At 47.2% G+C, this 26,860-nt stretch overlaps 1 protein-coding gene and 1 long non-coding RNA gene across 2 annotated transcripts; both read right to left on the bottom strand.

Annotated features, from left to right (window-relative positions):
• Window positions 1-7,431: 7,431 nt before the first annotated feature.
• Window positions 7,432-9,173, bottom strand: LOC142775798 (uncharacterized). The gene is made up of 2 exons (XR_012887028.1): window positions 8,870-9,173; window positions 7,432-8,260 (listed from the first exon to the last, which is right to left on the bottom strand). It is a non-coding gene; the product is annotated as an uncharacterized LOC142775798 (long non-coding RNA).
• A 248-nt stretch (window positions 9,174-9,421) lies between these two features.
• On the bottom strand, window positions 9,422-16,158 carry LOC119179872 (uncharacterized). Its single transcript, XM_075877884.1, has 4 exons — window positions 15,623-16,158; window positions 14,148-14,347; window positions 13,109-13,186; window positions 9,422-12,235 (listed from the first exon to the last, which is right to left on the bottom strand). The coding sequence occupies exons 1-4, from the start codon at window positions 15,721-15,723 to the stop codon at window positions 11,868-11,870; spliced, it is 747 nt and encodes a 248-aa protein (XP_075733999.1). The 5' UTR covers window positions 15,724-16,158; the 3' UTR covers window positions 9,422-11,867.
• Window positions 16,159-26,860: the final 10,702 nt, after the last annotated feature.

Below are 26,860 nucleotides of genomic sequence, written 5' to 3'. Positions count from 1 at the left end.
AACCCCACATATCAATCAAGACTTGCATTTCACGGTGGATGTTAAGAGAGCGATACCAAAAAAATCTGTCATTTGTTGTTGTAGCTCTCAGTTACAACCTTGGGCATCTCAGCGATGCAAAAAAAAAGCGTTCTGGTTCAGCTGTGCTCACCGGGAGAGTTGCCGGAATCTTTAGAATATGATGAACATTTGGGTAGAATACCTCTGGGCAATTTGCAACCGCTTGCATCGCAGACATGCTCAGCGTTTCTTGGTTCTCTCGCTTCGATTTCGTAGCCCATACTGCTAACTCTGCTTGCAATGCTGAAGTTGAGAAAATGTTCGATTACACATCAGTAAACTTCTCGGCAGTGGAAAGAGAGGGCAGATTCAACAATAATCTGCGGCAGAAAGCAAGAAAGCATCTTCAAGGATCCCGATGCCTTTTAAAGCGCTCATTGAACTGGTCTATTAAGTAGTCCAGAAAAGGCCGGAAATACCGAAAGCCTAAAGTGCTCTTAAACGCTAGCCACTGGTACGTTACTTCGATGAAGCTGCCTACCTGTGACAAGCGGCATCCTCACTTTCGCCAGTTGTCAAGTGCGCACTGGGAGCAGCATCGCGTTTCAGGAAATATTTACCAAACGTTACCCTACGGCGTTTCAGTGCGACCATCGAGTCTCATAGAAGGGCGCTGATTGACCTAGTACACGAACTGCCCAGCAATACGTGCAGGCAGCGTATTTCAAGAGGGTGACTTCGCATTGCTACGAAGCAACGCGCTCAGCAAAGTTCGGGTAGTGACCGTGAATGCGAGAAACGAGAACTTTAGCGACGATACATGTCAGCTGTTAAAACTGCTCCTCAAATCCTAGCGCTAATTACTACCCTGGTGGAAAGATTCGCGGGTACACATTTCATTCACTTCCCTTGAGATGCCGGTATAAGGTCGCGCTCGCCCAGTATTTTACTCTGCTTGAGACGTCTCACATTTGTGATCGCGCCCATACGGAAGGCAACATGGTACTTTCTGTTGCGTTGTGAACCCATACCACAAACGTGAATGAACACGAAGGAGCTGATGGCCGCAGTGAAATTCCAGCGACTCGCATCAGAATGCCCGAAACAGACAACCGACAGGCATTGATGGTGCACAGTAGAGCAAAAGGAAGCTTATATTGCATGTTGTGGCAGTTCTCGTCAGAGTTCACTCGTTCTGAGAAATTAATTATGGTGCACTATGCTCTGAGCAACTCTGGAATTAATTCCTTCATCACTGATGAACCGATAACTGAAGATTTTGTGTAGTTTGAGGCCGCTCCTGTTCACGCTGGTGTAAGTGCTGGAAACCTGAATGCACGTATGCTTCGTGGTGAAATATTCTGTACAGTTCTGAATCTGTTCAGGTAAAGAGAAACGTCGGCTGCACGCTAGCAAGCAACTGAAGACACCTTGCCGCAACGCTATCGCTTCTGGGAGCAGAGTGAATAAAGCTACGAAGAAAAAAAAACGAGAACATACCGCTTTTTTTGCGCATAAACACAGCGACCAAGCTATAGTTTTATGTGAGTAGGTATAGTCCGGTTGCACGTGCACTTTTGATTGAGACGTCTAGATAGAATTGACGGGTGGTTTACACATATCACTTCAAGATCATTAGGTTTTGTGCGCCAAAACCTATACAGTAATTACTCCGATCCAAATGAACCACTGATATCCCGTCAACATACAAATAAGATCCATACATCTACGTCTATCAAGAACATCTAATCGACCTCCCAATAGTGTGCGATCCTTACATTCTAGAGAGCCCACGTGAGTGCTTTTTTCCTTTTAGCTTGTGTGCTCATATATTTCCACGTTATGTTGTACCAACTGGCCCTGCATTCCACTTTATTGAACCCTCAGCCTTTATTCGTGATAATGAGGCACTAGAAACAGTATTTGACAGCATACCTTGTTTGCTCTATCGAAACATTGTAGTACTGTGCACGTTGACGAATTTCTTTTCATGACGGGCGTTCCGCAGTAAGCTTGGATGAGGAATACACGGCAATGAGGATGCATCGGGCGCGGTCTTTGTTGGACTTTAAATAAAACAAAGTACTCAGTGTTGACTGCCGAACAGCTGAGCGGGTTTAAGGCGACAAGACGAATGGGAATGAATTAACAAATTATTTAGGTTAGAACAACCACCTAAACATGCTTATTTTCGACGATATTTCATTACAACAAAAAGGACTCGCTACCGGCTGAACTGCACTCGTGATCCTTCAAAGTTCATGACCCTAGCGTTAACGATGATAGCACTCATTTTGTACGGCAGGAAATGCATGCTGTAATGCGGTGTGTTCTGCCGCAGCATGACCTGTTCGTTGGAAATGGGGGCGTAGCATCACAAGATCCAGATTGAGCTGCATAAAACTGGGACTCGTCTGCCGTACGTTTTTCCATTTTTCTCTTGTCTGGAACGAGCAGTACAGTGTTGCTTGTATGGTTTACCATGTCCCGTATACCCTAAAAAAAGTGACGATTATTGAACTGTGTTGTAAAAGCTACACCCAAAGATGCATAGCAGAGATGACAGGAAGATTCGTGAAAGCAGTCAACAGGATTCTACAGTCTTACAAGAAAGAAGGTCGAGTCAAGGATGCGCCTCGCAGACGTCCCATTCTTGGACGTCCACTAAGAGTCACAACGCATGATTTGTTGATTGTTGCGGCTGCTGTGGATGCCCCCCGCACGTCGCTTCAAGAACTCCGACAAAGCCTGCAGCTGAAGGCTTCAAGATCTACTGTGAGGTGGCGACTCAACAAAGCCGACCTAAATAGTAGAGCTGCTGCCCAGGAACCTTTGCTTAGAACCACAAACAAAGCAAAGCGGCTTAATTTCGCGCAACTACACAAAACCTGAACGGTGGAACAATAGCAGAACGATGTATTCAGCGATGAGTGCACCTTCACGACTACTGGCGACCAGCGAGAACGAGTTTGGTGCCCTGCAGAAACACAGTAACTTATTCTGCAGAATCAGTTGCACGTTGTTCACCCATACAATTCAGATATCAATTCGTAATGTTTAGATTGGTTTACCCAACACGCCAGTTCAGACTAACGTTTTGGGCTTTAGGGAGACGAATAATTAAGTTTTCTAGTATTTCTTCACTTAAGAATGAAATAATTCTGCTATATTAGGCTAACCTACTTGCTTAATAAACTCAGTCACTTCGCCAAGATGATAGAATTTTTTCGGGTCAACATTGGAGTTTAAGTTTGAAGCCTGGTTGAAAGCTCCCCAAGCACTGAAAAATTTCAGCCATAATTTTTCTTCGTTAGCCATAACATATCAGCAAAGCGCCCGTATTGCGTTCCTGACGCGTATAGTGACTACATCATAGCGGGTATTCACTTTGAGAAGTTATGTTTTTGATGTAGTGGGCACGTAGCAACTGTATTTGTTGCTGTTCAAAGAGAGCTTGTAACAGGGTCTAGAAAGGGCACTCTTCCAGCTTTCGCTGACTGTGCTGAGCGTTTCACGCAGGCCTGGGTTTTTTCACAGACAATATCACTACCTAATGTAAAATTTCAAAACCCGATATATGCTTCTTTTTTTTTGTGTCGCAGCTATAGATGTCATGGTACGTGCAGCGAGTCGCCGCCAGCGGGCGCACTTGTGTGAGCGTGTGGGCCTGCACTAGCAAAGATGGTCTGGGCCCACTCATCCGCCTTCACGGCAAGTTCACCACTAAGAGGCACGGGCAAATATAGACGACGTACTGATTCCGTACGTTCTTGATGGCCCGTTCCCGGAAGGTGACTACGCCTTCCAACACGACAGGTCACCAATCCACACCGCTCATGTAGTGAGAGAACTTCTCAAAGAGCGTGATGTCACTGTCATGGAATGGCCACCCCAATCACCAGACCCGAATATAATCTAAGATGTCTTGGGCTTCGTGAAAATGTCGTTGGCACGCGGTCTGTCCGAGGATCGGTTGTGGTCTGCCATCACTGCAGCGAGTGCGGCGCCGTGCGAGTGAATACTTTGCTCACCTAGTCACTGTACGCCTCAGGGCCGTCAAGAATGAGCGCCGTCATCAGTGCCGCTGGTGACATGACAAGGTACTGTGGGATGCGTCTCGGGCGCGTCACGAGCTGGTTAGAGAGTGTTGTAGTAACGGAAAGTCGTCGAAAAGAGACGTTCCGGCTTTGTCCTCTCCTAAAACAATCCTGAATTTGTTCCCATTTGTTTCACCGTGTTAAGCCAGCGCCACAGCACTGCTCGTATACAGTTGAGTTACTATTTTTATTTAAAGTCAAATAAAGACAACGCACATTGCGTGCTAATTGTCGTGTATTCCTCGTCCTAGCGAACTGCGGTGCATACACGGTGAAGAAATATTCATAAACAAACACAGCACTGAGGCGTTTCGAGAAAACAAACAAGGTAATACTGTCAAATTTTGCTTGTAGAACCCCCTTATCACAAATAAAGGCTGAGGGGCGGGCCTTTTGATGAAGCAGTGCACAGAAAGTATATAGAAACACGCACACATAAGGCACGAAAACACATAAAGACGTTGCACAACGTTTAGTGCAGATTATCGGCTCAGTTCTTGCAAAAACATTGAGATCCGTGGGCTCGCCAGCAACGCGGCAAGCAAGAGCCGCCATAGCATACAACGTGGTTCAAGACTACCCTCCTGAATCATCTGCGCACGCGCGAGCAGCTGACTGCGCGTGGTTGCTGCGCTGTCTGCATCACGATGCCACGCACTCCGAGATTTCCCCTAAGTGCATGTGAAACAGCCCGTATACACTATAACTACCGCCGATATTGACGTCACAGAGGAAAAGCGATGCCTGTGCCCCCCCCCCCCCCGTCTGGTTGGTGTTAACACCCCCCCCCCCCATTCTAACTAAGCTCCTGGTAATAAGTGAATTTACAATTTACTGGTGTTTCTTACGCGACAAAGATAGGTCCGCTTCTTACCTTTTACTCGCTTATTTTTTGTCCACAGAGTGGCCCGAATCTTACCGAGCCTATTGACAGCGTTAAAAACAACTTTAACGCCGTATTTATATTTCCTACTTTCTTCATCCTATGAACTACGCAATCAGTGTACAGTATACGTACGACACGTTTCTTCCTATCGCTTTCTACGACCGTGCTCGGACTTAGTACGACGGACTTCTTTAAACGTTCACTGACTGTGATCACAGCAGCACGAGGATAACATATATCTAAAGAAAAAAAAACTCGTAACATATGTGTAAAAGATGTCACTCACTTCGTTCTCATATGACTTGCCGAGGGCAGACTTAGTCAAGACATGTATATACCATTTTTTGCAACCTTTGGGTGCGTCGATGGAAAGTTTAACAGTGCACATGGCGTTGAAGATCCAGAAGGATTCTGGCTGCATATACGTGGTTCTCCTGAAACGTTATTCAAAGATAGTTCTTAAAGGGACCCTGAAACACTTTTTTGAGTAGCCATGGAAAAAATTCACTGGAAGGGCTTATCGCCTCACAAATACAACGCCGCAAAAGAATCCGTCCAATACGAGCGAAGTTACAAAAATTTGTCACACGCTGCAATCGCATCCTCTCTTCTCTCGTCCCGACCAAAGCGCTGGAAGCTACGCAGGGAGGGATGGGAAGGGCAAACAAAAGACGTCACGCGCGCCTCGTGACCTTGAGCCCTTTTTTTTCTTTTCTTTGAATACGCGACTCTCTCAGTGCGATCGCGCGCGTGGACAAGTGACGGCTTTCCGCTGCGATCTCTGTAACGACCGAGCACGCCATGTTCAAATTACAATGTTCTAGAACACTGTAGTTCAAATCAGCCAATGGCTGAGAGATGGGCATTCTACGAGTGATTTTTGAGCGTATTCCGTAATTTGCCGAGAGAAGAGGAAGCAATTTTTAGCTGACCTTGATGATTTATTGTGAATTCCAGGCCGCGTGCTGCGCTATATTTGGCTCGCGTGTTGTCGGTAGCCTCTACTACCTATCGGCAGCGTTTTCTGGTGATGCTCAGATAGTGTTGCTGGGTCCCTTTAAGACAACATTAGAATTCAATCAACCAAAGGATCAAGAGGAATTTCGTGCAGGCTACTGAACATTCAACCACATCCATGTTATCAATCAGGTGATAGAGAAATGCTCTGAATACACCCAGCCAATATACAGGAACCCAAAGTCACGCTTGCTTGGTAATTGATTGATATGTGTGGTTTAGCGTCCCAAAACCACCATATGATTATGAGAGACGCCGTAGCGGAGAGCTCCGGAAATTTCGACCACCTGGGTTGCTTGGTAGAGCTGCGAGCCCCGCCGCGGTGGTCTAGTGTGGCTAAGGTACTCGGCTGCTAACCCGCAGGTCGCGGGATCGAATCCCGGCTGCGGCGGCTGCATTTCCGATGGAGGCGGAAATGTTGTAGGCCCGTGTGCTCAGATTTGGGTGCACGTTAAAGAACCCTGGGTGGTCGAAATTTCCGAAGTCCTCCACTACGGCGTCTCTCATAATCATATGCTGGTTTTGGGACGTTAAACCCCACAAATGAATTGGCAGAGCTGCGATTCTGTACAGGCAGCGCCATTTGTGGCAGAAAAACGGAAAGTGGGGATGCGGAAAGTGAGGATTCCCTTCCTTCCACTCTCGCGCACTGCTTGGAGCGTGGCGCACCGCTTGAAAAAAAATTTCCCACCTTCATGGACAGGCGCTTCAAAAAGCGAACGCAATCAAATCAGAAAAGTTTATTAATCACGTTTACGTTGTGGACGCCAGACTTAACGCCAAAGGCATGTACGAAGCTCGCGACATTACCGTGTACGATAGGTTGAGGTAAATATCCGTAATGATCTATATGCCGTGCGAAATGAAGCCACGCACGCGATTGATGTTCTACCTTGTCGGAAGTGAAAAACATGATTGATGTTTTGATGTGCATGCTGGCAGACGCGCACCGTCGTGAACGAACTTTCGCGGCGTGCTAAAAATAAACAAAGATGATACGGCCATAGCACAAAACATCCTGACAAGGCTGGAGCCTTACCCGCTGACTAAACTGGGAGGCAGCTTTGCTTTAAATGCTGCGAAGCAAGTTGAACACCTACCCTCGGGGTTTTTTTTTTGTTGTTGTTGTTCTTTATTATCGTCGTGCTTGCACTCCCATTTTATGAGAATATCGACTGCGCAGGTGTAAAAGGCCTTCTGCGCGAACGTGGCTTACCCCCGTATTCACAAACGCTCCTCGACTCGACTTTCACCCTTCACTTGACAGAGTTGAGTACTGCGCCACAGCTCGGCTCAAAAATGACGCTGCGCTACTCAAGAATAGCAGCCAATTATCACTGATATGCAGTAACTTGCCCTCCCTAAAGGTCACGCTCCCATCGGCTTTCTCGAGTGAAGGTGGAGCCTTGAGTGAAGGGGCGTTCTAGAATGATTAATTGATATGTGGGGTTTAACGTCCCAAAACCACTATATGATTATGAGAGACGCCGTAGTGGAGGGCTCCGGACATTTAGACCACCTGGGGTTCTTTAACGTGCACCCAAATCTGAGCACACGGGCCTACAACATTTCCGCCTCCATCGGAAGGCGTTCTAGAATACGGGGGTCAGTGTGAGAGGTGCCGAATTTCAGGCACGATGTGATATCGGGTGCGGGACGAGCTCGCGCGATTGGCGCACACTCGAAGCACTAAATCAGCAAGGCGATGTTAAAGTATGCTGAAAATGCACAGACGTTCGTTCCGGCACGATGACGCAGCCTTTCCGAAGCGTGAATTGCAGGCGGTGAACCTTTGACAATATGCTCAGAGTCGTTGAACGCAACCAACAACGCAACGCTAAACGCGGTATGACTGATGTAATTGTGAGCATCCAACTACGACAGGTATATGTCTGAAAAACTCAAGGAATGAAAACGAAAAATTGTTTCAGCATACAATCGTAGGTGGACTTTCACAATGCGAGAAGACAGCGAGCTACCCTTACTGCAGTCGTTGCATGGACGCGCCGTGTTACAAACTGATTCAGGTAGCCGAAACAAACGATTTCTAGTAAATTGAGAATCAAAATACGGAAGGCGATAGAGAGCTAGAAATTACTTTGTTTTTTACCTGCGGTGATCCACGCTTGTTTTCTTTCTCGCTCGTACGACTTGTCCAGCCACCGATAGTTTTACAGGTGCATCACGTATATTACAGCTGTCTGCACTCTCGTGGCCAGGGGCGGATCGTGCCACTCATTTTAGGGAGGAGGGGGGCCACCTGAAGTAACAGCGAAGATGAGGGTTTGGTCATGACTTTTTGTTTTTACTAGCAGGAAAACTACTTCATGGCAAAAGCACTGTTAATGTGCGCTCACTGTGGTTACACTCATTTGTCCTAATTGGTGACAGGAGGTTGGCTACAAGCACTAAAGTGAGGGGGGCGATCAGCCATACCCCCCCCCCTCTGGATCCACAACTGCTCGTGGCATATGGGACAATACTTCGGGCCTGGCTGACCCTTGCGTGTGGTCGTTTCTGCCATCGCGAAAAAACAACGGCTAACAGCGAGCGTCCAACGCGCCAAGCTGACCGCACGGCGTCGAAGTTCCCCGCGATAAGCTCGTCGCGTGAAGCTGGCTTTTGCGTGAAGCATACGAGTCGCCTTCACTTGGTAAACGTATGCTAGTGAAGACGATGCAAACACTGCCTTGCTTCAGCGTGTAGCAATTTGTGGGAACACGAGTACAAATGCTGAATGCTATTGCACGTCTTATTTGCTTAGAAAGGCGAACACAAACAAGTGTTTCGGGAGCAGTAGCAAGTGAACATGGATGCTGGAAACTTCATCGGCTTGAAAAAAGAACAAGGGGCAAAGTTTACGGCTTACCTTTTTCCCATCAACATTCCGAGTTCCTATCTGTGTGCAGCAAGAAACACGCTAATGCGTCGACATTGCGATTATCAGCCAACACACGCCTCACGTCGATATGACTTACGTACACGCATACGTAAACACATGTTCGTATACTGAGTCGCACCAGGGGAGTGAAACTTCCTATACCCTCCATGGAACGCGATATTCGCTCGCAGCGCCGGACGAACGCCTGGTGTTTGGGGGCGGTACGAAAACATGGCGGCGCATTGCAGACATGCACTGGGGGACGCCATCTTGATGAGGACTGAGGATCCGAGTGGCGAGGGGGGGATTCAGCGCCAAATTCAATTGGGATGCACCAGCAAGCCAAATTGAGCGAGTGGAAGGTACTCAGATGGCGAGCACGCGACCTTCTTCCTGTTGCGCAACCCGCCACATGATGAAAACGGCCATCATTGCGTTCTGATTGATAGTCTGCCCATCCACCTATTTGTGCACTACTTATTCTAAGTAAGACGTTTTTGTTTACGTATACACATAAATTAGACAAAATAAAGAGCAGAGTTTGTTTGAAAGTTTTATTGCCTAAACGTACGGTTTATGCAGTACAAATACAACTTGAATGTTTTACTTTTTTGGTCGCATACAAAAGTGGACCGCACATGCCAGCATGCTAATAACCTAGTATCAATCCAGTGCACATTGCCACACATACGTATATACAAAGACAAAAGAAAAACAGTAATAACTATACACAAGTTCACAGCACGTATCCCGATATAAAATCATCCCATGAGTGGGACAAGATAATACGGCACACCGCACACTTAGGATGCAAGAGGAAATGATACAAAAACCATAAGGTACCGGAGTTAGACAATGCTACATTTTTTATTCAGCATCAGGTTTCTTTATAAAAGCTGAAGCAAAAATTTACAAAATACTGAAGCCACTATAGAGTGTTCTCATAAAATAACACGAAGGGTTTATGCTTTCTTCAGCGTAACATACCTATATTGCTTAATGAAAAACACAAAAACAAAATACAAGCAGATAAATAGTACACACACATGTCCGCTTCAGAGGCAGAAAATGGTGACCTCAGCTATAGAAGTAGCGGTGACTCAAAAATATGGAAGTAGCGCCTACTTTTGCGCATATGTGTGTCTTTTTGTCGTCCGTGTTTTCTGAGCGCTCAGTTTTTCAAGACCTCAAATATGCAAACAGAATCCTAAAAGTTACAAAAAACTTCCGCATTTTTTGTGCTGCAGTAGATTTTCTGGTGCGCTGATTAGCCAAGGAGATGTTCACGAAGCGAATATGCCACAACAGGCGAATCCTTGCAAAGAGGTGCACAAAGGCTTTCTTGCATTCTTCAGAGCAGAATTTTTGCCTTCCCATACAACTGTGCAAAATGCCTGCCAAAACTCCACTCACATTAGGCAGGTGCGCCACAACACCGATATATTCCAAAAAGCAAGCTTCCATGACCTTAATATCCTGAAAGCAATCGTCAGAAGGCATTGTTACATTGCCAAATAAATCTGAGGAGATGTTGCTTGCCTTAAACATAGCAAAATACTGGTGTGATGCACAAAGCTGGTGGTCGCCTTTCTTCAAAAGGGTGTTGCACACACAGTGTGGAGGCCTGTGAAACAAAAATTGCCGTACGAGATATCCCCCAACATAGTAGAGAACGTTGTCCTCTACTATATCATGGCTAACGGGCTGTTCCTCATCAGGAAGCATATCGACTGTTGGTGCTGCATCACAAGTAGTAGGAAGCGAATGAGGTGGCTCTGACATTTGTGACAACACAGTGCTGCGATCCTGTTCACAGTTTCCTTCTGAAAAAAGGGCAACCAGTTTGCCAACAGAAATGTGTTTCAGACCTGTTGTGAACTGAAGCACATTTGGGTTGTCATTGCAGCCATGCTTTAGCCTAAGAAGCCCGAAAAGGTTTTCCAGGGGGTCCTGCTGTAGCCAGCGAGTCAAGAGAACACGAAAATCAAAATCTTGGAAGAGGTCGTCCCAGAGGAGAAGGATAGCCTTTAAGGTGACCTTCCATGCCTCAACTGTGTGTGGTTGCCGAGGCCCGTCAAATTTCCACCTTTCAACCCACGACAGGCACTCCCGCAAAAAGGCTAGGTGTTCGGACCCTTCCAAAATTGCATAACGTAACTTGTCACTGGCTTTTTTTTACAGAAGAGCTATTCAGACAGTCGAATAACTTATCTATCTTCTCGAGAAAATCAGCTGTTGGTTTGGCGGATGCCGGCAACACGCCAAGAGCAATGAATACATCAATGGCCACTGAGACCGATTCGCTCATCACCTGGCTGGCATATTTAAATTTCATGTTATTGAAAGGCTTCCGGTAAATGTGGTTGTCGGTTAGTTTCTTCGCCAATTTGAGTTTGAGAGGATGCGAGCTTTCGTATAGTTGCGTAATGAAAGACCAATCCACAATTTCTTGCCCGATATGGAGCTTGTGAGGTGCGCGGAGATTATTCCTTGTGCATTTAAGTAAGTGTGGTGTGTCATATAGGAAATAAATCTTGCGGCCTTCAAGCACAAAAAACGGCTCTTCAGGCGTCACACCTAGCTTACTTGCCAAAGTGATGTTGCTTCCCCCCTGGTCGCAGATGAGCGCCTTCACAAACAACCGGGCTCCCTGCAGCTGCTTGATTATTGTTATGATCAGATGATGAAGAGTATCTGCGTGTGTTTTGGTCCTTGATACTGTGTAAGCAACAGGCTGAATCCACGTTTTCGAAATGCCTGCCACAAGTATCAGGAGCGCTGAATTTGCCACGGCTGGTGTTCTTTGCCTACCGTCATCGGAGAATCCCATCACAATGTCATGCTTTGCATCATACTGCAGATGTTCCTTCTAGGACATTTATTAAAATATTAATGTGCACGCACGATCTGTTAAATGCCAATTTCGGGTAGCTTCTTCGAGGGCTTCAATAGCGGTTGGAATAACTCCGGGAGTCATCGGAATATTTCATAACCACTGCTTTAGCGACCTCACAGTTGGCATGTCAAGCAGTCTTGACAGATGTCTGTACGCTTTCGGACCATGAAAGTATAAGTTTAAAGCGAACTGGCGGTGCTCAGGCGACCACCTCCGTCCTCTACGTTTCACGCCATTAATTTTAACTTGAGTCTCAAGCAATCTAAAGAATGTCTTGCGGACATAGGGCCTGATAGCATTCAACGCCTCGGACTGGGAAAGCTTTTTAACCTTTCTCTTGCCAATTCTTGACAGTGCCTTCCAAAGCCTTGAATTTATCTTCTCCAGGTTCTTCATTTTTCTGGCTGTCCGGGGCGAGCACCTAGAAGGCTTGTGTTGTCGATCGGCTGGATTCAAACCTGAAAGATTTAGGAAAAAAGCTCATTTATACTGTGTTTTTGTGAAAGCTGACCATGATCTTTAAACCTAGTAAAAGTTCTAGCGGCTTTTAGAATTTAAGTGATTACTTCCATGAGTAATCAGTTGGTCACATTTAGTTCTCGATCCTTCACTTATTCAAACTTGGGGCATTGGGAACAGGCCTCTGATAAGCACACTGCTGGGCATTGAGCCTACTAATGGCATGTATAAGCATCGTGGGCAACATGAAGCGTCAACTAATTTTTCCTAATCATTAGCATACTCCTTGTTAACAAACATTATTGGTTATACGTTTAAAATGGTATGTTTAGGAAAAAACAACGAATTCATAGTCTTCTTGAAAAAACACTAATCCCTCTTATAATAATAATAATAATATCTGGGGTTTAACGTTCCAAAACCACGATATGATTATGAGGGACGCCGTAGTGGAGGGCTCCGGAAATTTCGACCACCTGGGGTTCTTTAACGTGCACCTAAATATAAGCACAAGGGCCTCAAACATTTTAGCCTCCATCGAAAATGCAGCCGCTGCGGCCGGGATTCGATCCCGCGACCTGCGGTTCAGCAGTCGAGCGCCATAACTACTAGACCACCGCGGCGGGGCACTAATTCCTCTTAGGAGGCAACAAACAAGCAAGAAAGGGATCGGACAAGCACTCGTCTCGTCCTGCCTTTCGGTATACATCGCTCTGGTTCTCGTCCCCTAGCAATGAACTAGCTCGCCCAGCTGACACCGTAGTGCACTTTGGGATCTGTTAAATGGTACGTGACATTTAAACGATAGCTGCAGGGCATTAATTTATCTGGAATAGTTTTAAAGAGCTTAGAGAGCAATACGATTTGCGTACATGAGGGCTCAGTCTGTTGAACTTCTTCATCGGCGCTGTGAGCGGGCATTGCAGTGGTATTGGCGGGCCGAGGAGAGCCTGTGAAGAGAAATTGGCGGAGCACAGATTTTTGCGTGACATACATACAGCTGGTATAAGGCGTCACATTAAATATTTGCAATTACAATCACTCAGGGCGTTTTCTCACTATTAATTGGTCTCCTCGCGTATTATGTCTCAGTACGAGTAATAAAAAAAGTGCAAACACACAAAAAGAGAACGCTACGTGTCACTCACTAAATATATGGGTGTCCCAACTATCCTAAACCAATATTTTAAAAATCTTAATGCGACGTGCCTAGAACAGGTTAACATCGTGGTGCCCGTGATGACCTAGCGCGTAACCGAATTCTTGCCAATTACACTTATTTGGCCCATTGAAAATAAAAGTAATTTTGTAATAATAAAGCTAATAAACATAAAGTACCTTTTGGATTCTTAATTTTAAAAGCGACTTTGAACTAGGGTGTCGAAGAATATATATATATATTTCTAAAAGGCCCGTTCTGTTGCTCCCACTGTCAGAGCTATCGCGCAATTGTTTTAACAGCGACACCAAGTTGGCCGCTACTCACTCGCCATGTGCGAAATAGCTGATAACGCGCCACATGGAGTACTCTCTCAAGTTATGAGGTCATTTTCACCTTTTCCTGTAAAACGCTACGCCACGGGTAAAATAGCAGAGACAACTGAATCAGAATCGAGGAGGTTACATGTAGAGCGTTCTGAGTGAGACGTTTGCTCTAAATTTAACGATTGTGAAGCCGGCAAATTTTTTACTTAGCTAGTTATATCTACCAGCAAAATCATGCCGGCGAATCCATGGATGCTGTGTACACCATGCGTTGGTATTGTTGGTGTAATCTGCGCGAGAATCTTAAAAATACTGAGTCATGATAACTCGGACAGGTACACATATTGAGTATTAAAGCATTTCTGTAAATAGATGTAGAGGCATGAAAGTTTGTGCTGTTGTATGATCACTTTACAGTATTCCCACCTGGACTTTCGACGTGTGTCTGCCCATCGCCAAAGATGGAAACTGTTGGCACAGCACATCTTAGCAGCCTTGTCTGTCCAGGGTCTGCGTAGTCTCTGCTGGTGAAATGGGCAGAGCACAGGCGGTAGCTGCTGTAGCTCTGACGAGGTGGTAAATGAGCCAGGTCCTGCCGTGTCGCATACTGAAGCCAAGCGCGAGATCTGGAAAATCAATGTGTACGTGTGTAGTATTTGGGTTAGAATGGATTTATTTCTGTTTTCAGGCGTAGATGGATAGCTTTGAGTGAAAACTGGCATCTTTATTTGAAGTAAGCGTTATTTGATACATTTCTCATCTTCCTTTTTTAATTGAATTTTTGTAACCGAGATGACTTGTGATAGCAATCCTAGAAGCAAACTTTAAAATAAAATCTGTCTTTATTATTAAGAGACGCGGATACATGCTTCTACTTGCGCGATAGTAATGTTTGGTGGCAACGACCCCAGCTTTCCTCCTAATTCAAAATATATTTTTGCAGACAATAGCAATCATCCCAAACCAAAATCTCTAAACAACTATTCGTACATATATACCCTCGCGCACTGCGTATTCCTCGGGTATTTCTCGCGCCCTGCTGCAAATCTTTCATAAAAACCTTATTAAAACCGGTAATAAATTAGTAGAACACGTAAGTTTACATTGTCCAATTATTTATGGGCTTTTAGCTGCAATTTCATTCTTGTAAATATATCGTAATTGTACTTAAGGCTGAAACTGAAAACATGAAATTGAAGTATACATTATACATTATTACTTTATAAATTTATTGCTAAATTCCTCTGCAATATGCCGTGGATTTACGTGAGGCCAAAATGAAAACACACAATTGAAACGCAATAATGTAATAACATCCGTCTAAACTCGCAAGTGTAATAATTTATGTACTCAGTACTTAATTAACATAGTACTAACAACACATGCTATGAACGTATATGGACCCTCCCTTATAGCCAAAAGATTATGGGAATCGCCTTCCTCTAGCTATGGACATAAATAGGCTGATAATATTCAAGAATAATAATAACGCATGCAGCGAGAACAGACGGAACGCAGGCAATCAAAAGGTAATAAAAAGAGTGCGGATAAGCTTACACTGTTCTATTAGTCACTGTATATGCTGCTACAAATACATTTGTGACATGCCTTGCATTGCCTTGAGCCAAAGTGCAACATCGAAATGCAATGCACGATCGAAACTCATTAAAATGAAAACGCAAGTATAAACAATCGTGCGTAGCAAATGTATTCGCTGGAATAATTTCCAGATGCTCTGCTGTGCATGTCATGTATAATTGAAGCTGAAAAGCAGACAATCAGAATGTAATGAATAAATCATGTACGTGTAGCTCAATTAAATTACACAGCTACTGCAGCAACCGCATCCTGATATGCCGTGCAAGCGTAGAAAGACAAAACGAGCAGCATGCAGATCGTACCTTTCGTCCGCCGGGATCCGAAAAAATTTTATGCCGGTGTGTCGTGAAGAATTCTGACACCACTCAGCGCAGCACGATTTGTGATGACGGCGAGAATCCATGGATGCGTCTGTTTGGCTGAATCTTGCATGGGTTTCGCTAAAACAAACTTTACAGCGGTAAAAGCGGCCTTTGGGACACCGCAGGCTGTAGCATACATGGGCGCGCGAAAAGAAACGCCCCTTTTTCGCCGTGAGAGATAGGACGACTGCGCAGTTCCCGTTTTCCACTTCGGGTGGCGCTCTTATTTTCGCAATCTCGAACTGCAACCTTTAGGTTCACATGTGTAGTAAAAACTCCGGAGTTAATGAGTAACCTAGTAATAACTATAAAATAGAACAAAAACGTTCATTTAGGTAGTACAGCCCCCAAACGTTCGGATCGCTGCGGTCACGGGACAGAAAAACCGCGAAGTTTCACCCCCCTGGTCGCACTGCGACTCTAACATGGCGGCCCACGACAGATGGCAGTAATTTTACATAAGATCTATAGCCTTCAGAGATTATTAATTACGAGAGGGCATTTGATTCAGCAGAGATGTGAGCAGTCACGCAGACACTGCGGAATCAGGGCGTCGACGAAGCATATATAAATCTCCTGGAAGAAATCTACAGCGGATCAACTGCCACCATAGCGCTTCACAAAGAAAGCGATAGAATACCGGTAAAGAAGGGTTTAAGACCAGGGAATACTGTATCAGATCGGGCTATTGCGCATGTGCGCACATACTGTTTGCCTCCTCCTTCCCTTGCTTTTCCCTTCTCCTCGCTGCCCACGCAGCTACATCAGCGATACGAATAAACGAGCAGTGCTCATTCCTTGCTCAGCAACGTATGGCCTCGCTTCATTACGTTGAACGCGATACATTGTGTCAGAATCGGTAACAGAATGGACGTCGTCAAGCCCACGGAGCCGCTGCAACTTTCCGGAAACCCGAGAAGAAACTGGCTGCAGTTTAAGCAAAAGTTGGAACTCTTCTTCACTGCCACGTCGTCAGAAAAGACACGGACAGAAGCTGTGAAAGCGCCGCAGGTGATGATGCCCTGTACGTGTATAAGAACTTCGTGTTTGCCGAAGGCGAGAGCAAAGAAGATAATCAAACGTTGGTCAAAAAGTTTGATGAGTACTGTGTCATGCAGGCTAATGAAGTGTATGAAAGGCATCTGTTTCACCTTCGAGTACAGAATGAGGCAAAACCGTTTGAGAGATTTTTGAGGGGCCTCAAGAAGGAAGCGAAACTCTGCAACTTCAGAGAGCTTGAACAATCCATGCTAAAAGACCAAGTGGTATTTGGGAGCCACGATAAAATGCTCAGACTGAAAATGCTAAGTGAGAAGGACCTTGCATTCGAAAAAGCTGAGAAAATTTGTAAAGGAGCTGAAGTATCCGCACCGCAAAATACAGCGTGGTCGAAAGAAACCCTGCAAGTTGAGTACACTAGAAGAACTGAACAACACAGCAAAAGGCAGTCTCGATGCCATCAGTGCGGAAGATTTCACGCTCCAGAAGATTGTCCGCCTTGGCAACGTTGACCAGGTGGACAGTGCACGAGAGGCCGATGATATAATTTCGATATCTTCAATATTGGCGTATGTGGCGTAGCTGATGGTACCGGAGCAGACTTGATAGTGCGCGGTGAGATATAAGGCCAAGCATTTCAATTTAAAGTAGATCCTGGCTCTCAAGCCAACCTACTACCTTTGTCTGTTCAGGCGTGCTAACCGAGCCATGGAGCCAAGAAGAAGCACCGCAGTTCCAACGCCATATAATGGAAGCATTATCAAGCATGTGGGAGTCTCAACAGAAGTCTTGCAGTTGAACGGCCAGGAACGTCCCGTTGCATTCTTTATTGTGAAGAAAGGTCGCAACGCCATCATTGGTCTCAAGGCATGTCAAGAATTCAAACCGATTCCAACAGTAAATGCGGTAAATGCAAGTGAACAAGACGCTCCCCAGCTGGCTTTTCCCCTCCTATTTCAGGGAACAGGTTATGTAAAATAAGAGTACAAGATGGTACTGCGACCTGATGCCGTTCCAGTTGTGCAGCCTGCCCGGAGAGTACCGTTGGCGATGAAAGAGCAACTTCACGAGGAGCTGAGTGGTATGGAAAAGGCCTCCATTATTGTCAAAGTGGACGAGCCTACCGACTGGGTAAGTCCTTTAGTTGTAATATATATATATATATATATATATATATATATATATATATATATATATATATATATATATATTCCGGAGCCCTCCACTACGGAGTCTCTCATAATCTCATAATCATATAGTGGTTTTGGGACGTTAAACCCCACATATCAATCAATATATATATATATATATATATTGTGGGCATTTGTTACTTACATCGTCCTCATCCCTGCATGATCAGAATCACCATCATCCGCTTGTCTCTTTGTCCTCATTGCCACTCTGGGTCATCATCATCGTCATCGTCTGTGTACTGGCTCTGCCCGTTCATTTTGCGAGGTCTTTCCTCAATTAAACGCTGTCGCAACCAAGACTACCAAGACTTCATACGTGGTGGAGGTGGATTTTCGGTCCTCTTACCTCCCGCAGTCCGCTCTACCCGCTGAAGCTTCGTTCAGGCCGCCGATTGCGCCCACTGTCAGGCAGCATGTCCCAGACCGATCCTACCGGAGCTGATGTCATCAACCACGCACCGGCGCAAGCTGCCCCTCCTATTTACATACACGGACATCAGCGGAAACCCCCGCTCTTCGCTGGTCTTCGTGGAGAAGACGTGGAAGACTGGCTCGACGACTACGACCGCGTAAGTGTCGCTAATCGGTGGGACGAGGCCGCCAAACTGCGTTACGTCCCTTTTTATCTGACCGGAGTCGCAAAGACATGGTATTTTAACCACGTCATCGACCTACCCGACTGGGCTACCTTCCAGCAGCAGCTGCGACACGTTTTCGGGACCCCGGACATTCGATCCGCCGTCGCGAAGAGGACACTTGATACTCTCCGACAACATCCCGGTGAATCGTACACTTCATACATCGAGGATGTCCTCGCACTGTGCCGGCGTGTCAATCAATCCATGCCGGAATCGGACAAAGTGCGCCACATATTGAAAGGCATTGGGCCTGTTGCCTTTAATGCACTTGCTGTCCAAAACCCAGCTACCATCGCTGATGTCGTGACGGCATGCCAGCGCCTTGATACGCTGGACTCTGTTCGCCTCCAACCGGACATTGACGACCACTACTCTACGTCTCATGGCCACCTGCGTGACCTCATCCGGGACATTATGCGTGAAGAATTGCGGTCTATGGGCTTCACACCTCCTACACCGCGTCCTACACAGTCTTCGGGAGTGCCCTTGCGTGACATCGTTAGGGAGGAACTTACATCGCTGACCAGCGTTGCGCCCGTACAGCCAGCTGCTTCACGCCCTATACCCACGTACCCTGAAGTTGCTGCCGTGCCTCCCAGCGACGCCCACGCGACATTGCTGCGTCCATCCTACGCATCAGTTACTGCCGCTCCCCCGGTAAACTACCATTCCGTGCTCCCTGACCCTCCGGCCCACCTGACCGCACTATCTTCAGGTGCCCCGAATGCCTTCTATTCCCCACAGTGGCGCTCGTTTCGTCCTGTATGCTACTACTGTGGCTATCGCGGCCACATATCTCGTTTCTGCCGAAAGCGCCAGCAAGATGACCGTCGGAACGACGTGCGCGAACGGGATTCGTGCACTGGGGCGTCTTATCAAGGTCGGCGTAATTCGTCTCCCCCGCACTGGTCTCCATCTCCTCCGGCATCGACTGCACCACGAAACAGCCGAAACACGAGACGCCGCTCGCCTTCGCCCTTCCGCCGTTCCACTTCTCCACTTCGGCCCGCCTCATTCTCATCTGATATTCATTCGGGAAACTAAGTGATGCAGTTTGTGGAGGAAAAACTGCATTCGGAATTAGAACTGAAATTCCTCTATCAGGCCCGTGTAACACGCTTTCTGTGGAAGTGGAAGGAGTGCGAGTCGATGCTTCGGTGGACACAGGTGCGACATTGTCTGTGATACGTGCTGATTTGTGTGAACATTTAAGGAAAGCAATGACGCCTTACGATGGCCCCACGTTAGTTGCTGCCCAGGGGAACGTCATTCGCCCTTCCGCGTTTTGTACTGTGCGTGTGTTTATCGACGGCATCCGCCATCATGTCCATGCGAATGAACACGCGAATAATTTGCGTGTTCTTCAAGCGGATAAGGAAGGTGTTTTCGTTATTCTACACAATGATGTCTTTTTGCAAAAAAGCGTCACAGGCGGTTGTGAAACACTTTGTACAAGTTACAGCAAAAAGTTCCAATATCAAGAAAGATGCTATAGCTCGCCTCGAGGCTTTGAATTTGCTAGGTTTAGCCCGTAGCGTAAAGAAAGCTTCTTCCCAAGAATTGTCTATTTTTTTTCCACTATTAAGAGCCATAAGCCGGAACAACCTTTGCGTACAATTGTTTCTGAAAGAGGAACCTGGAAGAAGCTTTTGGGAGGTTATTTGCAGAAACATCTATCTAGTTTAGTTTTGAATGACCCCTACCGCATTCGTAATTCGCGAGAAGTTGTCAGATACCTCAAGGATAATAATCCAATTGGGTGCCCTGTTTTAAGTATCGATGTTGTAGATTTGTATTACTTCATTCCTCAGAGCACATTGTTAAATTATGCTAGAGATTGTATAACCAAGGATAATCATGAAGATTTGTTCATTAATGATTGTGGTGTCAGTGTTAATTCTTTCATGGAACTTTTGCTTTTCTACTTGAACTCCACTTTTGTGTCGTGGGGAGGGTCTCTTTATAGACATCGTAAGGGAGTTTGCATTGGGTCAAGGGTCGCCCCGGTTCTGAGTGACATTTTTCTTGCCAAGATTGACACCATCCTCAGTGATAAACTTGTGGATTTGGTGCAAACCGCTTTCAGATATGTGGACGACTATTTAATTTTTCTGCTGCCTTCCGTAACTAACAGGAAAAACCCGGCTGAACTTGTACTGAGTGCTTTTAAAACACATGGAGGTGGGCTAGACTTCACTTGCGAAGTTCCCCAACAGGGATCACTGAGGCACTTAGATATTATTATTACAGTGTTTCCAAATCACGTATGCTGGGAATACCAACCGCGAAGTGTTAAACCTTTGTTAAACTATGCCTCCTGCCACACAAAACAGGTCAAGAGAGCTATTGCTTCGTCGGCTGTAAGTGCTGGCTTATCCAAGTCATGCCTACACAAGATGACTGATAGTGTAACAATGCAAATTACCAGACTTCTGTCAGCAGGATTTCCAAAATTTGTAATTTCTTCAGTGTGCGAAGCCTTGTTGCAAAAAATCAAACAAAAACAAGAAAATGCAGGAGAAAATAAGGAGCGAAAAAGAGTTGCAGTCATCCCATACTTCCACAATATATCTCATGGTTTGAAGAAGGTGGGCTCGAGATATGGTGTGGATGTAGTATTATCAGCTCCGTGCAAAGTAAGCCAGATTTGCAGAATGACGGATGAACGACTTAGTGGAATCACCAAAAAAAGTTGGACATGCGCCGTAAAACACATAAATAAATTTGTAGATTGTGCAGTTGGTGTTGTTTACATGATTCCTTTAACGTGCGGTCGTTGTTATATAGGCCAAACTGGGCGGTGCATTAATAAAAGGTTAGGAGAACATATGAATGATATATGCAAAGGAATCAGTTCAAACCTTGTTTTGCACTGCAAAAGCTGCGGGTGCCAGCCTCGATTTCCGGGCGTGAGTGTGCTGGCACGCCACATGGACAAGTTAACTCGGGAAATAGCTGAAGCGTATTTTATTAGAAAAAATGGTGACGGATGCGTGAGCCAACCTTCGGTGGCCTTGCAGGACAAAGAGTTTGCGCTTTTAGATAAGGGTTAGCCATTTTTGTGCCTTCTTTTTATCAGAACATTCCCCAGAATATGTCACGTTGCTCACGTGTGCTGTTCAAAGGTTGCCTGTTGTATATATTATCATGTGTGCTGCGAATAATAAAATTCGGTTGGTAGTCAGCGCTCGTGTTGTCCTCTTTGCCTTCCGTACCTCGACTTTCGTCTGTTTCTTCTAGCACATTCGTGCTCGCGCTGCAACCCTTATTATCATGTCCAGTTTGCTCTCCTGTCCCGCTGCTCTCACCATCTAATTTTAGGGTGGGATTTTCTATTATCTGCTTCCGCGGCGATTTGTTGTGGACAACGCGTCGTTCACCTCGCTGACACCGACTGCATGCTTGACGACGACAATCACAAGCCACTTCGTCTGGTTGCTGCGAAATACATTGAACTGCCGCCACTACAAGAGCAAATTTTCAGCATTACGTCCAACGACATCTATCACGGGGATGTATTGGTCTCACCGTCACCACTTTGCGTTCGTAAAGGTATAGTTCTTCCTTCCGGTGTCGTTCGTTTTTGCAATGGCTCTGCACTTGTCACCGCTGTCAACTCTACACCGGAGAAGATCTTACTGCCACAGGGCACTACTGTGGCCCGTGTTGCCGACTTCGAGTCTGTATTTGTCACGCCACTTCAGGCCATCGCCTCCAAAGAACCTTCCCTCGGTGAGCATGTTTCTTCCTCCGCCTTTACCACCACTATCAGCAGTGACTTGACAAATTCACAGACGCAGCGGCTGCTCGCATTGTTGCATAAGCATGCAAATTCTTTCGATATTTGCTCGTCTAAGCTGGGCCGCACTACTACTACAGCACATCGAATTCAAACAGTTGGGACATCGTACACCGCCGACCCTACATCATGTCTCTAGCTGAAAGAAAAATTAGAAGAAAACGTTGCTGACATGCTTAAACGGGAAGGCATCCGTCCCTCATCTAGCCCTTGGTCGTCTCATATTGTTTTGGTCCGCAAAAAGGATGGCTCTGTGCGTTTTTGCGTGGGCTACCGGGCGCTCAATAAGATCACACACAAGGACGTGTACCCTATGCCACGCATTGACGACGCCCTTCATTCCCTACAAGGCGCGGAATTTTTTTCAAGCATCGACTTGCGTTCTGGGTACTGACAGATCCCCATGCATGAAGACGATAAGGAGAAAACGGCGTTTTCAACCCCCGACAGGCTATATGAATTCAACGTGAAGCCTTTCGGGCTCTGCAACGCACCCGCGACTTTTGAGCGCATGATAGATACCGTGCTGCGCGGCCTGAAATGGAAAAGTTGCCTTTGCTACCTGGATGACATTATTATCTTTTCGTCAACGTTTCCTGAGCACCTAGAACGACTGGATCAAGTTCTGACATGCCTTGCCGGCGCCGGGCTTCAAATAAACACCAAGAAATGCTCTTTCGCTAGCAAATCTATCAAGGTCTTAGTACATGTCGTTAGCAAAGATGGCATCCGGCCCGACCCTGACAAGATTTCTGCAGTCCTTCACTTTCCGCGTCCCGAAAAACCAAAGGAGCTTCGCAGTTTCCTTGGCCTCGCCTCCTATTTTCGCCGGTTTATTCAGAACTTCGCTTCTATTCCTGCTCCATTACACCAACTACTCGCTTCGAACGTCCCCTTTCTGTGGTCTCAAGAATTTCAAACGGCATTCGAGCTGTTGAAGCGGGCACTTACGTCTGAACCTCTGCTCTGCCACTTTGATGAAGCCGCACCGACTATCCTTCATACCGACGCTAGCGGCCTTGGTATAGGAGCCGTTCTTCTACAACGCGACAAGTCTTCCCTAGAGAAAGTTGTTGCATACGCCAGTCGCGTACTCACCCCTGCTGAAAAGAACTACACTATAACTGAGCAAGAGTGTTTGGCTGTGGTTTGGTTGGTCCAGAAGTTCCGTCCCTATCTCCACGGCCGTCACTTCACAATCGTTATGGACCACCATGCCTTATGCTGGCTTTCTACACTGAAAAACTTGTCCGGACGCCTGGGTCGGTGGATACTACGCTTGCAGGAGTACGACTTTGACATAACTTACAAGTCAGGCAGAAAACATCAAGACGCTGATACTTTATCTCGTTGCCCGCTTCCAACTACCCATATGAACGTTGGTGAGAACTCAACCGCCACATCTACCAAAGTTCATACGCTCGCATCAATAACGCAACCCTTTTCGGACGACGAGCCAACATTTATCTCCCGCCAGTGGTCCGATTCATACTGCAGATGCATGATGGACCACCTTTCGGGAGTTTCTCATCCACCAAACGCGCGACTCCGTCGTCAACTCCTGCACTTTAAGCTGGACAATGGCGTTCTCTACCACCACGTCTACCACCCTGACGGTCAGCGCTGGGTTCCTGTACTGCCACACTCTCTTCGACTTCAGGTGCTCGAAGCCTTCCGCGACGACTTGACTGCTGGTCATCTTGGTTTTTAAAAAAACTCTTGACCGCATTCGATGTCGTTATTACTGGCCTGGCCTTTCTTCTAGTGTAGCTCGGTACGTCGGTTCCTGCTACCCATGCCAGCGTCGTAAACTCCCCACGTCTGCACCTGCTGGACCTCTACAGCCACTTCCGTGCCCTTCAATGCCTTTCGAGGTTGTAGGTGTTGACCTTTACGGGCCTCTCCCCGTCACATCTGCTGGCAAACGATGGATAGTGATCGCCGTTGACCACCTGACACGCTACGCTGAGACTTCCTCTGTTATTACAGGCTCAGCTGTGGAAGTTGCAGACTTTATTCTTCGCGCCATAATCCTGCGTCATGGGGCTCCTCGTGTACTGCTTAGTGATCGCGGCAAAGTGTTCTTGTCACAAATGGTAAATGAAGTACTGCGCGCTTCTGGAACTACTCACAAGACAGCTTCAAGCTACCACCCTCAGACAAATGGTCTCACAGAAAGATTTAAGCGAACCCTTGCAGACATGATAGCCATTTACGTCCAACCCGACCACAAAAACTGGGATACTCTTTTACTATTCCTGACATTCGCTTACAACACCGCCGTTCAGCGAACAACTTGCTACTCACCGTTTTACCTCGTGTACGGACGCACCCCGACTACCTTTCTCGACGTATCCTTCTTTAGCAGCCATGGGAATTCATGTCAGTCTTCTAGCGAAGAATACATTTCCCGCCTGGCCCAGTCTCGCCATCAGGCTCGCATCAATACTGAAGCGAGACAGCACGAGCGGAAGATCATCTATGACGAATCCCACCGCGTTGTGTCTTTCCAACCTGGTGACGAGGTGCTGCTTTTGACACCTATTCGCACTCCTGGTCTTTGTGACAAATTCCAACCAGGCTTCATCGGGCCATACATTGTTTTAGAACAGAATTCGCCAGTTAATTATCGTGTGACACCACTCGTCGCCCCAACAGACCGCCGCTACCGCAGCACAGAAATTGTCCACGTTTGTCGCATGAAACCTTTCACGCGACGTTCCCCGTCACTTTGATTTACGGTGGCCAGGATGTCCGCTTCCAAGTGGGGGTAATTAGTGTGGGCATTTGTTACTTACATCGTCCTCATACCTGCATGATCACAATCACCATCATCCGCTTGTCTCTTTGTCCTCATTGCCACTCTGGGTCATCATCATTGCCATCGTCTGTGAACTGGCTCTGCCCGTTCGTTTTGCGAGGTCTTTCCTCAATTAAACGCTGTCGCAACCAAGACTACTAAAACTTCATTATATATATATATATATATATATATTGTAATGACGAAAACCGAAACTGGAACTCTCTCTGGCACAGACTCGCATGCTAGGAAGGAGAAGGAGAAAGACGAAGTCAGAATAAGAACAGCCGGCCTGCAGCAAAGGCGTTGTGTCTTATTTCTCGTCCTTACAATGGCGCAGTCGGCGAAGAAAACGGCTTACGTCTCGGTTTCGTCATCCAGAACGCCCGCCGACGTGCAGCCGCGGTAAGCGTCGCTTGAGGACGGCGTCAAGCCCTCCTCGGCAGCTGTTTACTGACACCACCGTTCGGGGACGGCGTCAAGGCCTCCTCGCCGTCACGCTTCTTCGCTGATGGGACCCGCAAGGCGTCCGTCGCGGCCAGCATCGATCCCAGCACCGACGGATGGCGTCCAGGCCTCCGTTGTGGTTCCGGGAAACTTGTCCTGGGACGCGACACGTCGCGGCAACCATGCGCACGGGCCTCTCTCACCTAGGGATGGCGTACATGCCTCCTCCATACCTGGCAACCTGTCGACGCTTCAAGCACCCACCGTGTACGGCGTCGAGGCCTACCCGGCGGCGCAAGACCGCTTCATCTACGCCACAGTACCAGGTCACAACTCATCACACGGGTTCCGCTTGCCTGGGAACGTCGTTGACGCTTCCAGCGCCCTGGAACCCATGTCCACGAATCCGACCACAGCTGGATTTCCAAGGGACGCCGTCCACGCGTCCTTGGTCAAGAATTGTACCACCTCGAATACCGCAGTCACTGTATCCTCCGCAGAGGAGGGCCTTGGCTCTTCGTGCGGATCACACGACAGCGCAGCGGAGCTGCAGCATACCATCGCGCAACTCCGTGTCACGACCAACGCCCTCATAGCGTCGAGTTCCAAGCTATGTCCTGCCATCTTGCCAACATTGTGCGCACTCAATGCCATGTTGGCTGCGGCCGCCGCACAAAACTTCGAGGTAAGCTCGCCCGAGAACCGTCGCAATCTCCGGCGTTCTCTCGCGGAGGTATCGGAGCAAGTGAACTGCTTGGCGGGGGCACATTTCGGAGTTCTGCCCGCCGTCCCGCCATCGCCGATTTCCTTCGCGCTACCGGAATTTCGCGGCTTCCAGGACGACGCCGAGGAATGGGTGGCAACCGTCAACGCTCTCGGAACGACTGAAGAGCAGAAGTGGGACATGGCCATAGATCGCCTGCGGGATGCTGCCGCAGCATGGCACAGGTACGAAGGCGTCAGGCAGCAGTCCTGGGCAGAATGGAGTGCAGCCCTGATTGCCGCTTTCGGACGGATTTCCTGTGACTCCAGCAAGTCCAGCTCGATCTTCCCCGAGGCCGAGGATGGAGCCCAGGCAGCGCCCCGCCTCGAGGCTGCAATCGTTCGTTGCAGCTCGTCAACGGAATGCTGCCAGGAGTTCCCTGCTGCTGACCCTGACCGAAGTGGCTGGAATCCTACACTACAGGTCCCGGACTCTGCATCGGTATTCGACCTGAAAATACCGCCACCAGACCTTCGTCCGGAGATACGGCCCTCGCGCTCGTCGTCTGAGGACATCGAGGCACTCAATCCTATTGTATT

The sequence above is a fragment of the Rhipicephalus microplus genome, chromosome X (assembly GCF_043290135.1).
Source record: "Rhipicephalus microplus isolate Deutch F79 chromosome X, USDA_Rmic, whole genome shotgun sequence".
NCBI lineage: Eukaryota > Metazoa > Arthropoda > Arachnida > Ixodida > Ixodidae > Rhipicephalus > Rhipicephalus microplus.
Note: the sequence above shows the minus strand (reverse complement) of the source record. Positions and strands in the feature narration are given on the sequence as shown.

Bases quoted from the DNA above. Each gene is read 5' to 3' on its own strand.
- LOC119179872 (XM_075877884.1), bottom strand. From the start codon at position 15,723: ATGGATTCTCGCCGTCATCACAAATCGTGCTGCGCTGAGTGGTGTCAG. The intron at 13,187-14,147 runs GTGGGAATACTG...TTCTCTTCACAG, and splicing joins GACACACGTCGAAAGTCCAG to GCTCTCCTCGGCCCGCCAAT. The intron at 12,236-13,108 runs GTACGCAAATCG...TAAATCTTTCAG, and splicing joins TCAACAGACTGAGCCCTCAT to GTTTGAATCCAGCCGATCGA.